At 37.4% G+C, this 22,395-nt stretch overlaps 1 protein-coding gene across 2 annotated transcripts in view; it reads left to right on the top strand.

Moving 5' to 3' along the window:
- The window catches only part of LOC132114490 (serine-rich coiled-coil domain-containing protein 1-like), a 92,392-nt gene that overhangs the window by 4,406 nt on the left and 65,591 nt on the right, over positions 1–22,395 (top strand). For both annotated transcript variants that reach the window (XM_059522631.1, XM_059522632.1), the window contains exons 3-5: positions 6,005–6,189; positions 18,718–18,808; positions 19,567–19,681. In XM_059522631.1, the coding sequence (XP_059378614.1) occupies positions 6,005–6,189; positions 18,718–18,808; positions 19,567–19,681 (391 nt within the window). The remainder of the gene's footprint in view (positions 1–6,004; positions 6,190–18,717; positions 18,809–19,566; positions 19,682–22,395) is intronic.

Genomic DNA, 22,395 nt, shown 5'->3' with positions numbered 1-22,395 from the left:
TTAGACCATATCGCATAAATCGATATAGTTCAAATTTGCGCTGCTCCCCGCGCCAGCGCCCCTCCTCTTCGAGGGGAGGGGGGGGGGGGGGGGTGGGGGTGCAGGCACAGAGCCACTCTTCAACAAACATGGAGGAAGCAACTACGTCTGCGGAGCGCACGGAGGAATTGGTTAGTAAAAGAAAAAGCAGTGGCTCAGTAATTTGGAGATGGTTCGGATTCAAAGTATCAGATGAGCAACAACATCACGTTATTTGTAGGGAGTGCAATAAACAAGTTACAGCCAGGGGTGGAAGCACTACAAATCTTTTTCACCACCTAAAACAGTGGCACAAACTGCAGTACGAAGAGTCTTTGAAACTGCGCGCTGCAGAAGCCCCAGCCGCAAGCCATCGACAACCCGAAAAAGCTCCAGCCCCGAAACAAAGCTCACTGCAAACTTCATTTTCCCGCAATGTGCCTTATGAAAAGAAAAGTGTCAAGTGGTGTAATATAACTAAAGCGGTGTCCTACCACATTGCTAAAGATATGGTCCCCGTTGCAACTGTGGCACAAATCGGATTCCAAAAGCTACTGAAAACTATGGACCCGAGATATGAGCTTCCCAGTCGCAACTACTTTGCACGAGAAGCACTGCCACAAATGTACACTGAAATCAGACAGAGCCTTGCTGACCGGCTCGCTAACGTGACCCATTTTGCGTTGACCAGCGATATGTGGTCGAGCAGGACGTGTGAGCCTTACATGAGCATGACAGTTCACTTCATTCAAGACTGGGAGATGAAAACAGCGTGTCTGCAAACAAGTTATTTCCCCCAGGACCACACCGGTGAGCACATAGCTGAGGCCCTGCAGGACGCAATTGCAAGCTGGAAACTCCAAGAAAAGTATCTGGTTGCTATAACAACCGACAACGGGAGCAACATCGTCAAAGCGGTTGAGCTGAACGAGTGGCTGAGGATGCAGTGCTTCGGTCACAGACTGCACTTGGCTATTGGTGAGTGCAGTGTTGTAAGGAGTATTCAGATATTTTACTTTAATCAAAAACATTAAAATGTTAGTTTTTCCTTATTTTCCTTTGTGTTTCTGTCTGCAACTTTGTGTTTTATGCTGCTGTCTTGGCCAGGTGTCCGTTGAAATGCAGTATGTATTGTTAAATATAGGTTAAATAGATTAATAAAACACAAAACTTAAAGTGTTAAATGTAAAATCATTTACAATACAGAATGGTAGATTTCAGAACCATTTTTATTAGGTTTCCGTTATTGGATAAGAATTAGTGATGCATCGATGTATTTACCACTTTAATGTTACAGCTGGTAAAGGTGAGGTAATTATGACTTTAAAATGCTGGTTAGCCTGTTGTTATCATCAAGGTAACATATATATTTAGCTATTATGATAGACTATAGTTTTTTCTCTGGATTGAAAATAGCAAACTGCAAAGTAACTAGAAACTAATGTTGACACATATGCCTAGACATTGTGGAGTTTTTAGTGGAGTAGAAATATGAAGTAGCATTAAAAAATAGCATTAATATTAAATACTAAGAACAACAACAAGAACGGAACACGAGTAAATGTACATACAGTAGAGTCATCATTTATAAATTATACAAAAATAATAATACATTAAAATCACTTACATGATTAAAATTCAGAAAAAAATATAATATTTGATATTTATGATTAGTACTGGTGTTGATTAAAAAAATAAACTATGAAACAAGAAAATAATATTAATGTAGAATATTTCTAAAGCTTGATTTTGGATTAGTTGTATGAATGTGTTAAAGTGAAACCAGAGTCAAATTTCTCACATAAGCACATTTGTTTAATAGTTTTTTATGATTCTGACAGGACATGGCATGAATGACAAGCGTGTCACCCGGGCCATTTCTTTGTGCAAAAGAATTGTAAGCTGTTTTTCGTACAGCTGGAAGAAAAGGAGACATCTTGCTGAAGTCCAGATTCAGCTGGGTCTGCCAAGTCACCAACTCATAACCGAGTCTGCCACACGCTGGGGATCCAGGCAGCAGATGATAGAGAGAGTCCTGGAGCAGGAAGGAGCACTGGCCAAAGTCCTGTCTAATGACAAAAAGACCAGGCATCTTGTCCCTACCTGGCAGGACTTAGAGGTCCTAGAAGCAGTCCAAAAGGTCCTGAAACCTCTCCAGGACTTTACTGATGCTTTATCAGGTGAGGAGTACGTCACTCTATCATATGTGAAACCTGTGCTGCACCTTTTTAACGAAAGTCTCCTGGCATGTGAAGAGGGTGATAGCGAGCTTTGTAAAACGATCAAGACCAGCATTGTTGAGTACCTCAACAGCAAATATTCTGACCCAGCCACTACTGACCTTTTGGAGATGGCTTCATTTGTGGATCCTCGGTTCAGGGCCACCTACATCCCAAGTGAAAAAGTCGATGCATTAAAGCACAGAGCTGTCTTGGAGGTGGAGACGCTACTGGCTGATCAGAGCAGCTGTCAACCGCCTTGCCTATGTGTGCCCACTGTGCCTGAGCCTGCAGATGGAGAAGCAGCAGTAGCACCAAAAGCTAAGAGACTGGCAAGCTTCTTCAAGAAGCGCACAGCCACCACCACTGCACCAACCAAGAGGGAGGCTATTGAAAATGAACTGTCAAGTTACTTGCAGTCCGCAAGTGTGGAGAGTGACACTGATCCTCTCAAGTGGTGGAAGGATCATGAAGTTTTCTTTCCATCTCTGAGCCACCTGGCAAAAAAGTATCTCTTGGTACCAGCTACCAGTTCACCCTCCGAAAGGGTTTTCAGCTGTAGTGGCAATATCGTGACCTGCCACAGAGCATCTCTGAAGCCGGATGCTGTTGACAGGCTGGTGTTTCTCGCACAAAATCTTTAAACGAAGGAGGATACGCTTGTCTGTCTTCTAATGTCTACCTCAAGACAGCATTACTGTTTATCAAAGTAAAAAAAGAGGGGGGAAATGTTTATTGAGTTGATAATCTGTTTCTTGTGCAACTGGTTGAGACTGTTCAGATAAGAAATTGAGTTAACAAAAAGGAAAAGGTAACCTCAGGCTGATGTTTAAAAAAAATGTTCTTAAACTGATCACTTTTTGTTCTTTCTTTATATGTAAATGCTGCCCTTAAGTTACTAGGGTTTGTCATATTCTTTTGTGATGTTCGTTATTTGCATCTGTGGATTTGTTAGAAAGGAGAATAAAATCTGTTTTGATTTTAATAAGCCATTATAGTTGTAAAACTAAAAAAATTTTATATTGTACTTTTCTCATTTAAATATATTTATTTAGGAAAAAGATTGGCCTATTTTAATAGCCTATTTTATAGGCTATTTTTAAGATATTTTTTTTATTTAAATGTGCACCTTATGGAGCTTTGATTTCAAAAAAGGTACTCCTGTCCTATTGTTATACAGTATTATTATTTTTTTTTTTTAATTTTATTGTTATTTGAACAGCTGAGCATTTAATTATGAACCAGGTGAAGAAACCTGTTTACTATTTATTCAGTTGATTTTGCAACTGTTCACTGAAATGGCCGGTTTCAATAAAACTACTTGTGACGTCATATTTGGCTTTGACAGAACATTTGCTCTCACTTTGCGGAAAAAATATCGGGATATATATCGTATATCGATATTCAGCCTAAATATATCGGGATATGACTTTTTGTCCATATCGCCCAGCCCTAGTTTGTATTGGTGACGTAATATGTAAATTATATGCGTGTGGCCCGCGAGACTTGCACTGGACCATAGTGCGGCCCGCTGGAAAAAAAAGGTTGAGAACCACTGATATAGAGGCTATTCTGTTTCTGTTTTTTAGAGGAACAAGTTTTGTGGGAAGTTGTTCACATACTTGTTCCATGTCAGAAACATGTTAATCTTTGATCTTTAAACCAGTTTCACTAATCTTTCACTGAGATTTCATCTGTAGCTCTCTTATGACCTCAGAGCGTCCTCGATAACTTTCTGCTATACCAAGATAATTAACTGCTCTTTTCATTGGGAAAAAATTAAAGGGAAAAAGTTAGGTACTAAAAGTATTTGTGAAGTTATTTTTTTCTGGTTAAATTGGTTTTAAACATGATTGACAACCAAATTAATTGTCTTCACAATTCTGTTTTTGTAAGGCAGAATGACGTGAGCAGACTATCTGCACTGATTGGCCAATCAGCATGTAGTATTCCAGAGAACCACATAACATGCTAATTGAGAAGTCAGTCAATGCTGAAGAGATGTCAGACATCACATACTATTAATGCCACATTATTCATTATTTGTTATGAATTAATCGGTCACATAGTTAATTATCATATTTGTGTTTTAAAAATGACATTTAGGCTCTCATGTAATAACCTATAAAAGCTCTGCATAACATGTAACCTTAAACTGAATGTGTAACTGATCTTCACAGATCTGGAACTGCTGAAAGCTTGAACTAGTATTTTTATCCACGCAAACAAAAACTGGGAACTTTAAGTATTTTTAAGAAAAGATTCACCCCTCCCTTTACAAACAATACTTTATGCTCCAGTTTGGCTGTAGTTTTCTTATGACCTGTGATTTTCCTTTCTGTAAATGATACTTTTTCCTTATGAGTGCTTTCACTCCAGAATGCCTGTGGCTTAGAGGTTTATGTGAAACTAACCAGCTCTGCTGTATTGAATTTCCTGTAGTGGAGACCTGATATTGGCTTTACTATAGATCCTCTTGTAGGAGAGAGTGAACTCTACACTCAGTGGTTTCATTTACACTTACAGGCTTGGGGTCATTCATTATTATTCATGTAAATGATTAAGCTCTTTTTAAGGTTATTAAGTTTTTTTTAGTTATACTCGCTTATCTTTAAATAGAAGGAATATGTCTGGATACAGTCAGGTCTGTTGTTTGCCATGTTGACAGCAGATTCTTTTGGCAAAACCAGTATTCCATAAACCCTTTTTGTTTAATTTAGATGTGTTGAAAATTTGAGCCAGTTTATGTTTTGCATGTTTTTTCCTTGTGAATATATTTAATTATCACCGTTATTGTTTCTTTTTATGCAGTTTTTATGTGACTGTGTAGGTTTTGGGCTTTCACTGAGTATTTGTGTCAGTAGGATCCAGGATTAAAGCATTTATGATGATAATAGAGTACTGAAACATAACTAATGACTTTTTGTTAGACTGTTTCACCTATCCATGCTGTTTAGATTTTAATATCTACCCTAGGTTAAGAGAGAAACTAACTAAACTTATAGTTTGTGCCCTAGGCTTAACACTTTTTCATTGTGTATTCAATGTCTTTGCATATATATATATATATATATGTTTTACATATTCTTTAGATTGTGACCTAAAACCTAATCTTATAGTCCATTGAGATCCATCTCTGTACATACAGTGAGATACTGTTGAAATTTTAATAATTCATTTTGAGGGAGGAAACTTGGTAACAAGGTGTGTCCATATTTATTTTTTCCACTACATTCGAATATTGTTTTCCGTAGAAGTGCAAATCACAGTTGCAGTTTAAAGCAATTCATGTGTATATGCCATAACATTTTATTGTAACTTGAGTGTATTTATGATGTCTCGAGTGTGTGTGTGTGTATATATACATGTGTATATGTATGTATGTATATATATATATATATATATATATATATATATATATATATATATATATATATATATATATATATATATATATATATATATATATATATATATATATACATATATATACATACATATATATATATATGTATATATATATATATATATATATATATACATATATATACATACATATATATATATATGTATATATATATATATATATATATATATATATATATGTATATGTGTCTGTGTGTGTGTTTGTGTGTGTGTGTGTGTGTGTGTGTGATCAAATACAGTGCAATTGTTATTGTCCACTGCTTAATAACTCCGAACTGTTGGCCAGCAGCTCTCTGTTTTGAGGGATATGATTCTCTAATCTATGTTTGTATCCTTCACAGTGTCCATGTGCAGCAGTGTGAGCCCGTACCATGAGGTGATGCGCTTGGATCGACGTCTGCGGTCAGCCTCTGAGGGTGCAGGAGGACCCAGTCTTCACCTCAACCTCAGGGATCCTCACTGCATGGAGGGCAATACTTTATCCAAGCACAGAACCACTTCTTCATCTTCCAAACTGGGCAGCATGGTAAGTATAATGCAATTCCTTTGCTCTTGTAAAACCATTGATGTAGATTCTCACAGTGTCTTTCCAAGGGATTAAATTCCCTCCCAGCGATATAATCGCAGTGCTTAATTAGACAAATCCTCTCACACCATTTTACCCAGCAGGTCAGCATGGCCAGTATCCATGGGTCACTTTCCCTCTGTAGAAGATTCCAGTGCCTGAACATGTCGTGTGCCAAAAAAGTTATTAAACCTCAAGTTATGATGTTTTGGGGAACTGAATCATCAAAGGGATTATTGAAATTTTAGTTATAGAGAAAAAACATAAATATAAAAGCTAATTCATAAAAAACGAATTTAATAAAATAAGTGACACAAAGTGTTTCTGAATCATGTACTGCAGGGCTATACAGTTGGTGGCCCACCAATCATCTTTATCCAGCCTGAGAGAAGAGAATGCGCAGGTTGCACATACGCCTCGAGTTGTTTTGCAGTATAAGCACGTGACACGCCATTCCCGCATCTGCGACCTGCTTTCGCTTTCACCTCCTGTTTGTGGCTGAATACAAATTATCAACATAATTAATGGACAACTAGGCTATATCTGGGAAAAGACATCAGCGCAGTCCAGCACAGAGAAAAAAAAACCCCAAGATGAAGCCCATGTATCACTTTCAGGTAGCTACATTCCACTTCCTGTGAAATTGTTTTGAATGTTGACCTTAGTAACGGGTTTTAATGTCTGTAATAATTTCACCAACAACAACAACGCCATCTCCATCTCCATCCATCTTCCGCTTATCCGGGGCCGGGTCGCGGGGGCAGCAGTCTAAGCAGAGAACCCCAGACTTCCCTCTCCCTAGACACTTCCTCCAGCTCTTCTGGGGGGACAGCGAGGCGTTCCCAGGCCAGCCGGGAGACATAGTCTCTCCACCGTGTCCTAGGTCTTCCCCGGGGTCTCCTCCCAGTGGGACGCGCCCGGAACACCTTCCCGGGAAGGCATCCTGGAGGCATCCGGTACAGATGCCCGAGCCACCTCAGCTGACCCCTCTCGATGTGGAGGAGCAGCGGCTCTACTCTGAGCTCCTCCCGGGTGACTGAGCTTCTCACCCTATCTCTAAGGGATCGCCCAGCCACCCTGCGGAGAAAGCTCATTTCGGCCGCCTGTATCCGGGATCTTGTCCTTTCGGTCATGACCCAAAGCTCATGACCATAGGTGAGAGTAGGAACGTAGATTGACCGGTAAATCGAGAGCTTCGCCTTGCGGCTCAGCTCTTTCTTCACCACGACAGACCGGTACATCGACCGCATTACTGCAGAAGCTGCACCGATCCGTCTGTCAATCTCCCGTTCCATCCTTCCCTCACTCGTGAACAAGACCCCAAGATACTTAAACTCCTCCACTTGAGGCAGGAACTCTCCACCAACCTGAAGTGGGCAAGCCACCCTTTTCCGACTGAGGACCATGGCCTCGGATTTGGAGGTGCTGATTCTCATCCCAGCCGCTTCACACTCGGCTGCAAACCGTCCCAGTGCATGCTGAAGGTCCTGGCTTGATGAGGCCAACACTACAACATCATCCGCAAAGAGCAGAGACGAAATCGTGTTGTCACCAAACCTGACCCCCTCCGGCCCCTGGCTGCGCCTAGAAATTCTGTCCATTAAAATCATGAACAGAACCGGCGACAAAGGGCAGCCCTGCCGGAGTCCAACACGCACCGGGAACAAGTCTGACTTACTGCTGGCAATACGAACCAAGCTCCTGCTCCGGTCGTACAGGGACCGGATAGCCCTTAGCAAAGGGCCCCGGACCCCATACTCCCGGAGCACCCTCCACAGGCCGCCGCGAGGGACACAGTCGAATGCCTTCTCCAAATCCACAAAGCACATGTGGACTGGTTGGGCAAACTCCCATGAACCCTCCAGCACCCTGTAGAGGGTATAGAGCTGGTCCAGTGTTCCACGGCCTGGACGAAAACCACACTGTTCCTCCTGAATCTGAGGTTCTACTATCGGCCGGATTCTCCTCTCCAGTACCCTGGCATAGACTTTCCCAGGGAGGCTGAGAAGTGTGATCCCCCTGTAGTTGGAACACACCCTCCGGTCCCCCTTCTTAAAAAGAGGGACCACCACCCCGGTCTGCCATCCCAGAGGCACCGTCCCCGACTGCCACGCGATGCTGCAGAGGCGTGTCAGCCAAGACAGCCCCACAACATCCAGAGACTTGAGGTACTCAGGGCGGATCTCATCCACCCCCGGTGCCTTGCCACCGAGGAGTTTCTTGACTACCTCGGTGACTTCAGCTTGGGTGATGGACGAGTCCACATCTGAGCCCTCAGCCTCTGCTTCCTCAATGGAAGACGTGACAGCGGGATTGAGGAGATCCTCGAAGTATTCCTTCCACCGTCCAACGACATCCCCAGTTGAGGTCAACAGCTCCCCACCTTTACTGTAAACAGCGTTGGTAGGGCACTGCTTCCCTCTCCTGAGGCGCCGGACGGTTTGCCAGAATCTCTTCGAGGCTGACTGATAGTCCTTCTCCATGGCCTCACCGAACTCCTCCCAGGCCCGAGTTTTTGCCTCCACAACCACCCGGGCTGTAGTCCGCTTGGCCTGCCGGTACCTGTCAGCTGCCTCAGGAGTCCCACAACGGCGAGTGTCCAAGACATACGGCCGGAGGTCGGATGAAACGACCACAAAGTCGATCATCGACCTACAGCCTAGGGTGTCCTGGTGCCACGTGTACTGATGGACACCCTTATGCTTGAACATGGTGTTCGTTATGGACAAGCTGTAACTAGCACAGAAGTCCAATAACTGAACACCGCTTGGGTTCAGATCAGGGGGGCCGTTCCTCCCAATCACGCCCCTCCAGGTGTCACTGTCGTTGCCCACGTGGGCGTTGAAGTCCCCCAGTAAAACGACGGAGTCCCCAGTCGGAGCACTTTCCAGCAACCCTCCCAGAGACTCCAAGAAGGCCGGGTACTCTGCACTGCCGTTCACAACGCATTTGACTTAATATTCTAGTTTTCATAACTTAAAATGTATTATATAAAAACAATGAGGCAATAATGATTGGTTAATTAATAGCGTAATAATCATATGGATTTCTTGAATAACACTGTTATGTAGGCTAATACAAAATTACCAAAATTAACCATGGTTTTATCATATTTGATTTCTGAATGCTTGAGACTATTAAAATCAATCAGACAGCTGTATTAATACCATCATAGCCATAGGTAATTGTCAAGAGCTACAATTGTAATTTTAAAAATAATACAATTTAATTACAATGTATTTGTTTATTTACTTTTTGTTTATTAAGTGTCCAGTGTTTCCTATTCATTCAGTTATTTTGACGGCTCGTCACTATCAAAACTGACCGCCACAAATAGATTTTCCAAAAGCTTATACTTCGTTGAATAAATTTAGCGATTCACGTTTTAAAATTTAAATGAAGCGCGGGTGTTTTTATAAAACATTCTTGTACCCTGCAATTATAAATCAAGCTCATTTTTATGAGAAAAAAAAGGCATCATATATCAGCCATCGGCTGCGCTGATTTTTTAAAACCGTTTTGCCAGTGAAAAACCCATATCGCTCGACCTCTATTGACGAGCACTTGTGTGTAAACTCTAATGGACAAATACACTAAAACGCACACCGTTATGTCAAAATGTTTTGGTAAGTGACCGTTGTAACCGTTGACTGTTGTTAAAGCGGTCTTAAATGACCATAAGTCCAAAATTACCATAAATAGTTGGGAGAAAAGAGAAAGTGTGTCAGATGTGCATCATGTATATCTGGGTTAAAAGAGAAACCTGCTGCAATCTGTCTTTGATATAAATCAAAAAAAGGAACAAAAAAAGTGAGAGATCACTCACTTCTCTGCTCGCTGATTAACTTTTGTAGCTTGAATAAAGACTAATCTATATAGTTTATGCATATACAGTTGGTAGTTTGTGAGAAGATTGTTTTAATTTTAATAAAAATGTGTTATATATTTTTCAGAACCTGTTAAATGTTAATAATAATGTCTTTCGGTTATACTGCAACTTTAATGGCTTTAATTAATGCCAGAAACTGAGGGAAAAATGCATTTAATCAAAACATCAGTAGCAGTATTGGTATCAATAAAACTGGCCTTCATTAATAATAAGCTGCTTGGTAAAAAGATGTCATTAAACACATATTCAAAATATGCTATATTTATGTTGTTTCTACATTAATTTGGAGGTTCAATGTGAAATTAATGTTAATAACAAATATATTTATATGCAACAAATTGTGATATGCTGGTTGCTCTCTTCGCAGTTACAGTGTATCCAAATATATATGGACATAACTATATAATAATAGCCCCAGTCCTCATAACATTCATTATATTGAAAAGGATGGACAATATATTTTTCAAAAATTCACACTTTTGTATTCCACAGAAGAAAGTAAGTCCAACGATTAATTAAATAGAGCGGTTGTGTGTATTCAAGAGGTTTTAATTGACTGTAGTATAAATACACCTTTACTTAGAAGGTCCAGATTCTGTTTAGTCTGTGTTGTGGCATGACCTAGACCTGAAGAAAAAAGTACAATCAAATCTACTCTGAAAAGTAATTAAAAAGCCCAGAGCAGGTGAAAGATATAAGAACATTTCCAAGTCATTAAATATATGCCACTGAATGCAGTTAAATCAATAATTACGAAATGGAAAAGTATGGCACTGCTGTAAATCAACCTCGAACAGTCTTTCCTCAAACTGAGCTACTGTGCGAGAAGCAGTTTTGTGTGATTCAACTTCTGTTTCATTTAGAAATATTATGATTGTGAAATATCAGGTTCACAACAAAACAGTCTGAGCTTTTTTGTTCTGCAGGTATTTATTAAAGCCACCATCTGTTTATTAAAAGCAGACTACAGAAAAATACTGTCCTTTTAATATCTCCACAGGAGCTCACAATGAACCTGTGGATTATGCGTAATAACAGGAGCACTGTTCACAGCAGGCCATTAGTAGTCCAACAGTGATTGTGTTGAAGTTTGTTAAAGGCGGTTGAGCAGTTCTTTAATTCCTGTAGTGGTCTTTTCAGTGAGAACAAAATATATTTAAAGTGCTAATTGTTAGAATGCTAAATTACTACCTAAGACCTCCGATATATAAAGACTGCACTCCTATTACTATGAATCGGATAAAATGCAATGTGCATTTTGGTGTAACAAATACCGCCTTCTATATTAAAGAGAGCCAGTTGTCAGTTGGTAAAGTCATGACATTCCTGCAGCTGCCATTAGAAGCTCCGGTTGCCATAGATACAGTCATTGTCCTGAGACCCACACTTGGGACTGACTGCATATGAGCATTGGATGGGCCAACCAGAAATATAAACTTTTTCTAATGCTATTTGAGCATGAAAATAAATTTTGTTGATGATTTGAAATATGTTGTCTTCTTTTTATACTATGAATGTGGCAAAGAGTTTTCATTAGATTTCAGGATTCCCCCATTCAAGTCGATAGGACACCCAAAATAGCTGCCTGGAGGCATTGCAAATATGGCTGCCAAGTGAACTGAACTTTGGTACTGCATACTTTCAGCATGCTAAAACACTTTCAAATATAAAAAATTTGTGACTATTTAAATGCACCAATGCTGAAAATATATAGTCGACCTAACAAGATAGTAACAAGATAATATACACTGAAAATATACACTGATTTGAATTTGAATTATTTAAACAATTATTTGAACGATTATTCGAAAGTTTGGGATTAAGATTTTGTAATGCTTTTAAAAGAAGTATCTTATGCCCACCAAGACTGCATTATTTGATCAAAAAGACAAAAACCACAATATTGTTAAATATTATTGCAATTTAAAATAATTGTTTTAATATATTTTTTTTCTATTTTAATATATTGTAATTTATTCCTGTGATGGCAAAGCTCAATTTTCAGCAGCCATTACTCCAGTCTTTAGTGTGACACGATCCTCCAGAAAGTCATTCTAATTTGTGACCCCGGACCACAAAACCAGTCTTAAGTGTCAATTTTTTTAAAATTGAGATTTATACATCATTTGAAAGCTGAATAAATAAGTTTTCCATTGATGTACTTCATCTACAGCGATATCGTTGACTTGATTGCAAATAAATGCACAGACACTATTTAACTGAACAGAGATGACATAACTGAATCCAATGATGAACTGCCTTTAACTATCATTTTTGCATTATTGACACTGTTTTCCTAATGAATGTTGTTCAGTTGCTTTGACGCAATGTATTTTGTTTAAAGCGCTATATAAATAAAGGTGACATTGACATGTATGGTTTATTAGGACTGGACAATATTTGGCCGACATACAACTATTTGAACATCTGGAATCTAAGGGAGCAAAACAATCTAAATATTTCGAAAATCGCCTTTTGAAGTTGTTCAAATGAATTCTTAGCAATGTATATTACTAATCAAATATTAAGTTTTAATATATTTACAGTAGGAAATTTACTTAATAAATTCATGGAATATGATCTGTGCTTAATATCCTAATGATTTTTATTTTGTGGCTATTGCTAAAAATATACCCCAGCAACTTAAGACTGGTTTTGTAGTCCAGGGTCACATATTATTTTGGTGATCAAGAAATCTTCCTTAAATTATCAATGTTCCCAAAGTTGTGGTGCTTAATATTTTGTGGAAACCATAATACAGGATTCTTTGATGAATAGAAAGTTCAAAAGAGCAGCATTTCTTTGAAATCTAAATCTTTTGTAATATTATTAATGTCACTTTTGAATAATTTAATGTGTTCTTGCTGAATAAAACTATAATTTCAAGGAAATTATACGGGGAAAAAAAGCTTATTGAACATTTGAATGCTAGTAGTTAGTAGTGACTATTTTTGCCAGTCATTGGTGTTATAGGGCTAACAGATAAAGATTTTACACGGTTTAGACAAAACCCTTACAGGAATACAATTAGTAATGTAAATCAATGGCTCATACTTTTGGCTAGTTCCTACAAAGTTGTAAAGGCTTTGTTTGGCTTAATGTAGCCTGTACCTGCACAGCTTGAGGCCAAAGTAATTGCTCTTGTTTTCCAGCGTAGCGGAGGAAACGCCACATCCTGTGTTATTGTTCTTTAATGTTTGCTAAGGTGCCACTGCTAATTTGTCATCAAGTCTTGTGCCGTGCAAAATTTGTGAGTGAGGGTTACCTTTACTGTGGCTGGGCTGACCTGGCCTTTCCATTTACATTATCCTGTCTGGCAGTTGTTCTTGGATGAGGCTACATCCTGAAGGCAGCGTGTCTGAGCAGGTTTGTCAACAGAAAACTTAGGAAACATGTTGTATTTTTTGGGTGACTTTGAGCATACAGAATCTTGTATTCTTGAAGCTGTGCCAGATAAAGATAAATGTATATGTTATCCAACGTTTTAGATGCCAGATGAAACCGATTTGTTGAAGGAAAATCCTTTTCTATGGTGCAGTCGTTCTGCAGTCAAGTTCAGAAAAAGGGCAACATTTTGTGATGTGCAAACTGCACGGAACAATGAACATTATCATCCGTGATGTCCGATTTGCGAATGAATGAGTTGGTTCTTAATGAATCAGTCTCAAACATGTCCCAAACTCAAAAGTTGTTTGTATGAATTGGCCTAATAACTCACTCGCTCACTGAAGTGTGTTATTTTCAAAATGAACTTAAGCATGAAAAACAGTGATATTTATAAAACATATATATATATATATATATATATATATATATATATATATATATATATATATATATATATATATATTCTGAATGTTCCATATTAAAAGCCAATTGCTACCTACTCATTTTTATTTTAAAGGGGTCCTATTATGCTTTAGTTAGTCTGTAATGTTGCTTTTAAAAAAAGATCTGCAAAGATACAAAGCTCATAGTTCACTTCAAAAGGAGATGTTTTATTTAACAGAAATCACTTTTCAAAAGCCAAAATAAACGACTCGTTTGGACTATAACACATATTTTCCAATGAATGGGACAATACCTGGTTGAGCTGCATTAGAGAAGGCAACAAGTGTTGTCACTATGTCAGAGACACAGTAGCTTTCCAAGGCAGATGAACTTAAGAGTCGTTACAATCATCTGGGTTTAAATTGATTTTGATTTTGACACATGACATATTTTGACATATTTACACTGAATCTCACAGGTGGCTGTGGTAAGGGGCATGACATTTCCCAACCAGGTGCAGAGTGTAGCCAATCACAGCACAGACTGGCCCAGCTAACCAATCAAAGCACATTTCGTATTTCAGAAGGCGGGCTTTCATTTGATACAGGAACTATTTGAGCCATTCATGCCAGACTGGGGAGAGAGGTGTTGTAATAATGTCAATATGTGAATCAAACAAACTAATATGAGATCCTGTTCTAGTACACCCCCAAAACAATATCAAGACTTTGTAAAAGAGCATTATAGGACCCCTTTGAGCCCTCTTTAAAAATATATTGTGTGTGTGTGTGGAGATTCTGTTATAAAGGTTATTATTTTTATTTGTATTTTTTTTAACAATTTTTTTAAGAGACTGTAATCACCAAAGAATGTAAATGTGCATTAACACACTTTTTATGGGGATGACTCTCATTATTTTTTATGTAAACACAAAGACAGGCAGGAAAAGGGAAGTATTCCATTGTCACAGTGAGGAATTGTGCTCTTCTGACTGCTCCCAGGGGAAGCATGCCAGTTACTTGTCTCTGTGTTCTTCAAACATTCACATTTGAGGAATTACTTTAGTTTACCATTTCTGTAATCTTTGGCCAACACGCTTGTAAATCACATAAGTGTCATTTGGTAAATTTGTTTTGCTTTTTGCTGCTCCATTTGCATCAATATTGTTCTTGTTTGATACAGCCTAATTGTTTTTAGCTTGTAATCAACCTTCATATTGTGGAGCAGGTGACTTTGGTCTTGTCGATGAATTAAACTTTTGGCAGCAGCCAGTGTTAGTTAGCGGAGTTTGCCTAAGGGCCTGAGTTTCACTTATAAGAAAGCTGCTGTATTGAATCAGGCCTGTTGTAACACTATAAAACTTCACAATCACTGGAAGAAAGAGGCGGGAACCTGCGGACATTCAAATGAAGTTTTAATAATAAAATAAAGATAAAACCGCACGACAGCCCCTAATGGATGACTGCCGCTCACAAACAAAAACCAAAACACAAAATAAAGCCCAGGCCTGTTCCTCTCTCGTCCTTCACTGTCGTAGCTCCTCTTTTGTATCCTTCCGATCTCCTCCGTGGTTTTCGAGACCAGTGAGTGAGTGGCGCAGGTGTTGCTCATTTCCAATCACTCCACCAGCCTCGCTCCGTTCCCATGGCTCTCAGTCCCGCACCACTCGTCAAATCTGTATTTCAAAATTATTTGTAGTTTTGCTCAATATGTTGTGGCCCAGACTTGAAATTAGCCGGTATTTCTTTAATTGAGGTTGTCTCTGCAATATTGAAACCTGTACAATCCAAATTTGCTAAAAATTATTCAACAGTGTTATTAAATTGTTCTTTAAGATTTTTCAGGTAGGCATTAGAGGATGACAAAGGCAATCTAAATGTAAAGATGAAATTACGTTATTTGAGCTGTGTTGGCTATACTAATAATAATAAAAAAAAAGATTTAAAGGGGTCATATGATGTGATTTCAAGTTTTCCTTTTTCTTTGGAGTGTTACAAGCTGTTCGTGAATAGATAAGGTCCCAAAAGTTAAACACGCCCCACATATCTACGTCACGATGTAGGGAGATTGGCATAACACCGCCCAAATGTTCACGCAAAGAAAGAAGGCGTAATTTTATTGTTGAAGATGTGTGTTTCATTGTGAAAGCAAAAATACTTTGTTTGGCCTTCCAGAAGAGGACACAACTAGAAATCAGTGATTTAAGTTCCAGAACAGTTCAACCCAAATATTCAGATGTGTGCAATGCATTTTATGGAGGACTGTTTTTCTGATCCTGGGAGAAAGGATTACAATGCCAGCTGTTCTGAATCACACGTTTACATATTTAAAAGATTTGCCACTGATGATTCAAACGCGGGTTTTAAGCAGTGTATAGTAGAGCTTGTTGTTTCTCCGATCACAAATACAGACATAGTTTTATGTTTACGCGGCGTGATGCAATGCGTAAAAAGACAGTATAAGTCATTATAATCTGTGATTATGTCCCCACTGGATGCATCAACTGCATCGTTTCTAATGGGTTTGAATGTTTTTGTCTTGTCATCCCCGGTGTTCTGACTGAGACACAGCATCACCACCGTATGGTAAGAGGCATAACGTTTCCATCACATGCTTGAGGCTTTCGACCACTTATAATACATTGGATAGCTGGCCAATCAGAGCACACTTCCCTTTACAGAACGATGAGCTTTGTAAAAATCAATGTATTTCAGAAAGGCGGGGCATAGAGGAGAAACAATATAATAAAACAAAATTTTTTTTTTTTAAACCTTAAACCACATAAACACATTTCATTACATCAAATACTGATCTTTTTAGCAACATCATATGACTCCCTTAGTAAACCTGTGCGGTATCTTGCAACCAATAACTTATGTTGGTGTCTAAAACTAACGCATTCCCCCTTGCTGATCGTGCGAAAAATGGGTTTGAATCTATCCCATGTCATCTCTCTATTTTTACCATTTCTCCCTAATATTATTTCAATATCTCACTACTGTACCAAGAGGCTCAAGATGTTCTTAGCAATTTGCAGTGGACTTTAAGTATAGGCGCCTTGAGTTCAGCTCAGGTCATTTCATAATCCATAGGATACATTTGTGCAAGAGGTTGTATCCTTGCATAACCTGCTAATGTGTAACCTGTTAGATTGCCTTCTCAAATAGTGTTTCTGTGTTTATTTTCTCACAGGGTTATTTTTTTTTTTAAGTGATTCCTGAAATACAAAGGGATGAAAAGTTGTTTACATTGCCATTGAACTGTTTTGTTCTTTTTGTCGAGGGCTGCAGGATATTTCATTAATAAGTAAAGCATGTTTCCTCCTGACACTGACATGAAAAGATCAGAAAAGTCAATCTGAATGTCGGGAGATGGAGACTGAGTCACACCAAATGTCAGCTCTCTGTTACTTTCTCAGTCCCTCAGAAATTTTTATTGATGGTAAAAATGGTAGTTTTTGTCTTTTGTGCTCCTGTTGTCAATATCTTTGTCTGTGATTTAGTGCCCTTAGTTGATTGAGACAGTTTGCAAGCTTATGCACAAAACCAAATGGTCGTTTATGTTCACAAGGACATTTATGAACCATGACGCTGGTCTTCGTTAATATATCTAAATAAGCTGTCTGAACAGGTCACTGAATAAGGCCATTCACTTCATCAATATTATGTTCTTACTGAGATTGCAACAGTAGTGATGCATTATGTTCATTTAGTTATTTGGCATCATAATATTTCAGTACGGTAAAGGCCAGGCCATTTCATATCCTGAGAGTCTTAATCAGGTGCCCAGCGACCTTTTAATTTCTAGCAAAGTCAAAGTTAAGGCTTTTTTTTTTCTTTTCTGATTTACTATCCACTCGTTTTCTCTTGTCTTGCTTAATTAGTCACAGAGCTGTGCTTTTCCACTTCAGTAGGACATCATAGCTGCTCTTTTGCCTTTTTGTCTTTTACATGCACTTTTAAATCAAATTGGCTCGAAATATTCCTTATTAGATGCAGCATGTGTGCTAGAATAAACTAACCGTTTTTTTTTTTTTTTTACTTTTAGCTTTCAATCTAAAGGTGTTCTTTTCATGCTGGGCACAAGATGGCAGTGTGACTCTTTGGTTAGAGCAATATACAGGTTTTCTGCTTCTTGAGTGCACAGTGGAATTGTTATTATTATTTTTGTGCTGTTTAGTTGGATGTGTGGAAAGGTTGCTGTGGAGGCGTCTTTGAGTCAAATTAAATCCTTTTGTCATCTTGCTTTAATAAAGAGACCATGACACAAAGCTGGAGGTTTAGGCCGAATTTAAGAAAGCCATTAGTCTTTTTTTTTACTGCAAAGTAGCTTTACAATGGATTCTAAATATGTCATAACTGGTAAAATATCAATGTTGTTTGGACAGCAGGACTTCTTCCTATTGGCCTGGTCATTAAATTTTAAGTTGTCCTCATTTTTGCCATTTTTGCTTCGCAAACAAATGATTGATGTATGTATTGTAAAATGTAAAATGTATACATATGCCATATTTATATTTTATAAACTATGTACTTAAATTTTTTCTAAATAAATCCTGAATAAATACATTTCAAATAAATGCACAATACATTTTTATATTTAGATCATATATCTGAATTTCTAAAAAAGAACTGGGAATAATACATACTATAAATGTACATTTACTGTATTCTTTAATCATAAATTAAATATCTGAAACTACATAACTTCATTTGTTGGTCAGTTATGGCATGGAATGTAAAATAGACCCAGAGCAATATTCATGGAGCTCTCTTTAGCAAAAATGTTTTATTTTGGCCATTGCATGATAGTTTTATTCCCTTTTCCAGGATGTTTTGAATAACCTTGGCTCATCTGAGTTGGATGAGGATGACCTGATGCTGGATCTTGACCTCTCTGATGACCAGCGACCTCACCATGGTATGTTTTTACCAGACTCCAGTTGCTCTCTTCTTTCTGCGAGAGAGGAACACTTTCTCGAGATAAACATACTTTTTATGAGAGATAAATGCCACATTAAAATTCTGAACTCTTCAACATGTATTGTGGCGTTTATCTCTCATTCATATTCATGCCGTTAAATCTGTGAATATCTTGTTATAGCAATTACATATCCTTATAATAGCTGCATCGCTTGAAGAAATTATTTTGGTCGTAGATGAAAAAAGCTGAGACCTTATTCCCCCCAGCTTTAGCTGAAGAAGTCAGATTTTAATACCTTGTAAAATATTACACCATAAAGTTATGCACAAACACAATTATGAATTAGTCATGTCGTCATCTTAAATTTCTAGTCTCTGATATTTGAGGAGGACTTACATCAGCACGTGACTCTACATGTTAACATGCAGCACAGGCAAAGCCTCCAGACAGATAAACACTGTGAATGTCATTGCTGATATTTACCAAAGCATTTTTTTTTTTTTGCACAAGAAGTAAATATCGAAGCGCCTATGCATGAGGTCATTTTGGCATGAACTATACTTAGATCAGTGTTTCTCAGCTGGCTTGCTTCAGGACCCAGATTACACATTGGACAATTGGTGACCCAACAATGTACAATTTGTTTCTTGTACAAAAATGTCTTATAAATGAAGACCTTATTTCAGGAAAATAAAAACACTTGAAATTTTGTTTTCACCCAGAAGCTTTTTTTCCCCCTTTATTTGCTGTTACAGCCTCACGGGAGGATTCCAGTCAATCCCTTGCATCATGCCTTAACCTGCTGCCCTCACCTCTGGAGGCCTCCACCGACAGGACCCCTGGAAGAGAGCCCAAGGAGCCCCCCCTCAGGTGTCTTTTCCTCACTGCAGTTTCTCTGCATACTCTTAATTTCACAGATGCACTGTGAACATGAATGTTTCAACAGGGGAGATAATGTTACATGCCCGTTTTATTAACTCAGTAATGGTGTTTACCTAGTGTTACAAATCACACAGTGATCATCCAATTGTTTCAAGAACTGAATAGATTTGCAGAGCTCAACAATAAGGATTTTTCTGCTAGTCCAGTCAGACTTGTAGTTCAGATTGTTACTTGCCTGCCAAAATTTTCACCAGAACTACAGAAAATGGATATTAGAAATAAATATTTATTTATTTATGAATTTATTTTTATATACAAGATATTTTAAATAACTTTTATTCAGCAAGGATGCAGTGCATTCATCAAAAGTGACTGTAAAGGCATTTACAATGTTACAAAAATATATACATTTTAAATAAATGCTGTTCTTTTGAACTTTCTATTAATTTAAAAAGTATCACTGTTTCCACAAAAATCATCGTTCATAATTGATTATAATACGAAATATTTCTTGAGCACCAGATCAGCTTAGTAGAATGATTTCTCTAGGATCATGTAAAGGCTGGAGTAATGGCTCTGAAAAATCACTTTTGCCATTATAGAAATACATTTTAAAATGCATTCAAAAAGAAAACTATTATTTAAAATTGTAATAATATTTTAGAATATTACTGTATCTTTGATCAAATAAATGCAGTCTTGGTGAGAATGTTCGAAAACATTTTAAAATCTTCAAAAATTAGATGATAAATTCCTAAAATGTCTTTTTTTTGGTTCACACACCAAATATCACCTTTTGAGTTCCACAGAAGAAAGAATGTAATGTAAGTGATCTCTGCTTTAGTTTAATATATGCAAGGGAAAGCTATGAAATATTTATAAATAAACATTTAATTATATATATATATATATATATTTTTTTTTTTATATATATATTTTTATATATATATATATATATATATTTTTATATATATATATATATATATATATATATATATATATATATATATATATATATATATATATAATTTTGGAGCATCAGTACTCATTTGAGGGATTGTCCTACTATGTTAAACAGAAGCAAGGATTAAGTCAGATTGGAAACATTTTGATGAAATTAATTCACAGAGTACCAAGTAAACTACAGCTATCGCAAACTAGCAAGCCAAGAAATACACTCATGACAATGCTGATGTGAGATGAAACTAATTTATACAGCTGTGTTCTCAGTGGATGCGAGTCCTATTTCATCCACTGCTTTGCATTTTGTTCCCTAAACTATCAAAGTTTGTATGATTAGATAACATTCTCTCAAACTCTGTCTACTCTGACTGGTAGTTTTATTCTCATGGGTAATAACAGCAAAGTCATTTCAAAACTGGATAAATCCCATGTGGACACAAAGCAAATTATATTAGCATGGAAATTAGCCTAGAAAATTGAATAAATTTTCTGAACGTATAATTATTTGTACAGATTTTAAAGCATGCCCCAAAATAGAGCTAGTTTATTTTGAAATTATTACACAATGTACCCAACCTACTACATGTCAACTACTTGTAATAGGTCCTGTATAGGTTTTCTGCATAAGTAGAAGGTTTGATGTTTAAATGCAACACCACAGTGCCAAATATTACCTTATATTGCTGAAAGGTTATGAGAGGTACTTTTCCAAACCTACACTTGTTATATGAAATTTTATAGTATATTTGAGCTAGCGAATGCCTCATAAAAGCCGTGCTGCTGCTAGAAAGCATATTTTCAGCTTGTCAGCAGGTGCTGATTGAATGACCTTGTCTTGATATCTTTGACACAGTTTTGAATGAGATTACCGAGTAGCCCTGCAAGCCAGTTTTATTTGGTTTATGCTGCATCTGAGGAAATTCTGTCTAAATATCTGGTACCAAATTTATGGTACCCCAGGACTGTTCTGTTCTCATCATGTTTAAGATCTCACAGTTTGTGCTATGATTGTCTGACCCTGTTATTGATAAGGGTTTGTGCTTTTTCATCATCAGACAATCTTTAGTCTATGAGCTTTAGTGTGTGTGTGTATATATATACACACACACAGTGTGTGTATACACACAGTGTATAAAGGTTTTTATATATATATATAAATAATAATATTATTATTATTATTATTTTTTTTTTTTTTATTATTATTATTTTTTTTTAAATAAACAACAGTTCATAGTGTTCTAAAACCAAAAAAGACTGAAAAACACCATAAAGGCCAGAAGTACTCCATATGACCTGAAATTTAGGTTATTCTTTACTGGAAAATTTTCCTTCCACTGTGCCTTAATCTATGTGCCTCTCTTCAGCACTAAATCAGAATAATATTAGAATAAGTTTTGAATGATCATGTGACACTGAAGACCGAGGTATTCGCTGCTGAAAATTCAGCTTTGCCACAGCTATAAATTATACTTTCGAATAGATTAAAATAGAAAACAGGTATTTTAAGTTGTAATGATATTTCAAAATATTACTATACATTTTTTTTAATTAGATAAATGGAGGGAGCATAACATAAAATCTTCCCAATCCCAAACTTTTTTGACCAACCGTATGTTTGGATGCATTACATTTGGGAATGACTACATCTGAGTGTGTGAATAATCTGTTCCTCACACAAAGCTATGATATGTTTTCTAAAGAATGCAGTGCACCAGTCGTGGAGTTTTCTTTTATTTACT

Source organism: Carassius carassius, chromosome 34 (genome assembly GCF_963082965.1).
Source record: "Carassius carassius chromosome 34, fCarCar2.1, whole genome shotgun sequence".
In the NCBI taxonomy this organism is placed as follows: Eukaryota; Metazoa; Chordata; class Actinopteri; order Cypriniformes; family Cyprinidae; genus Carassius; species Carassius carassius.
Note: the sequence above shows the minus strand (reverse complement) of the source record. Positions and strands in the feature narration are given on the sequence as shown.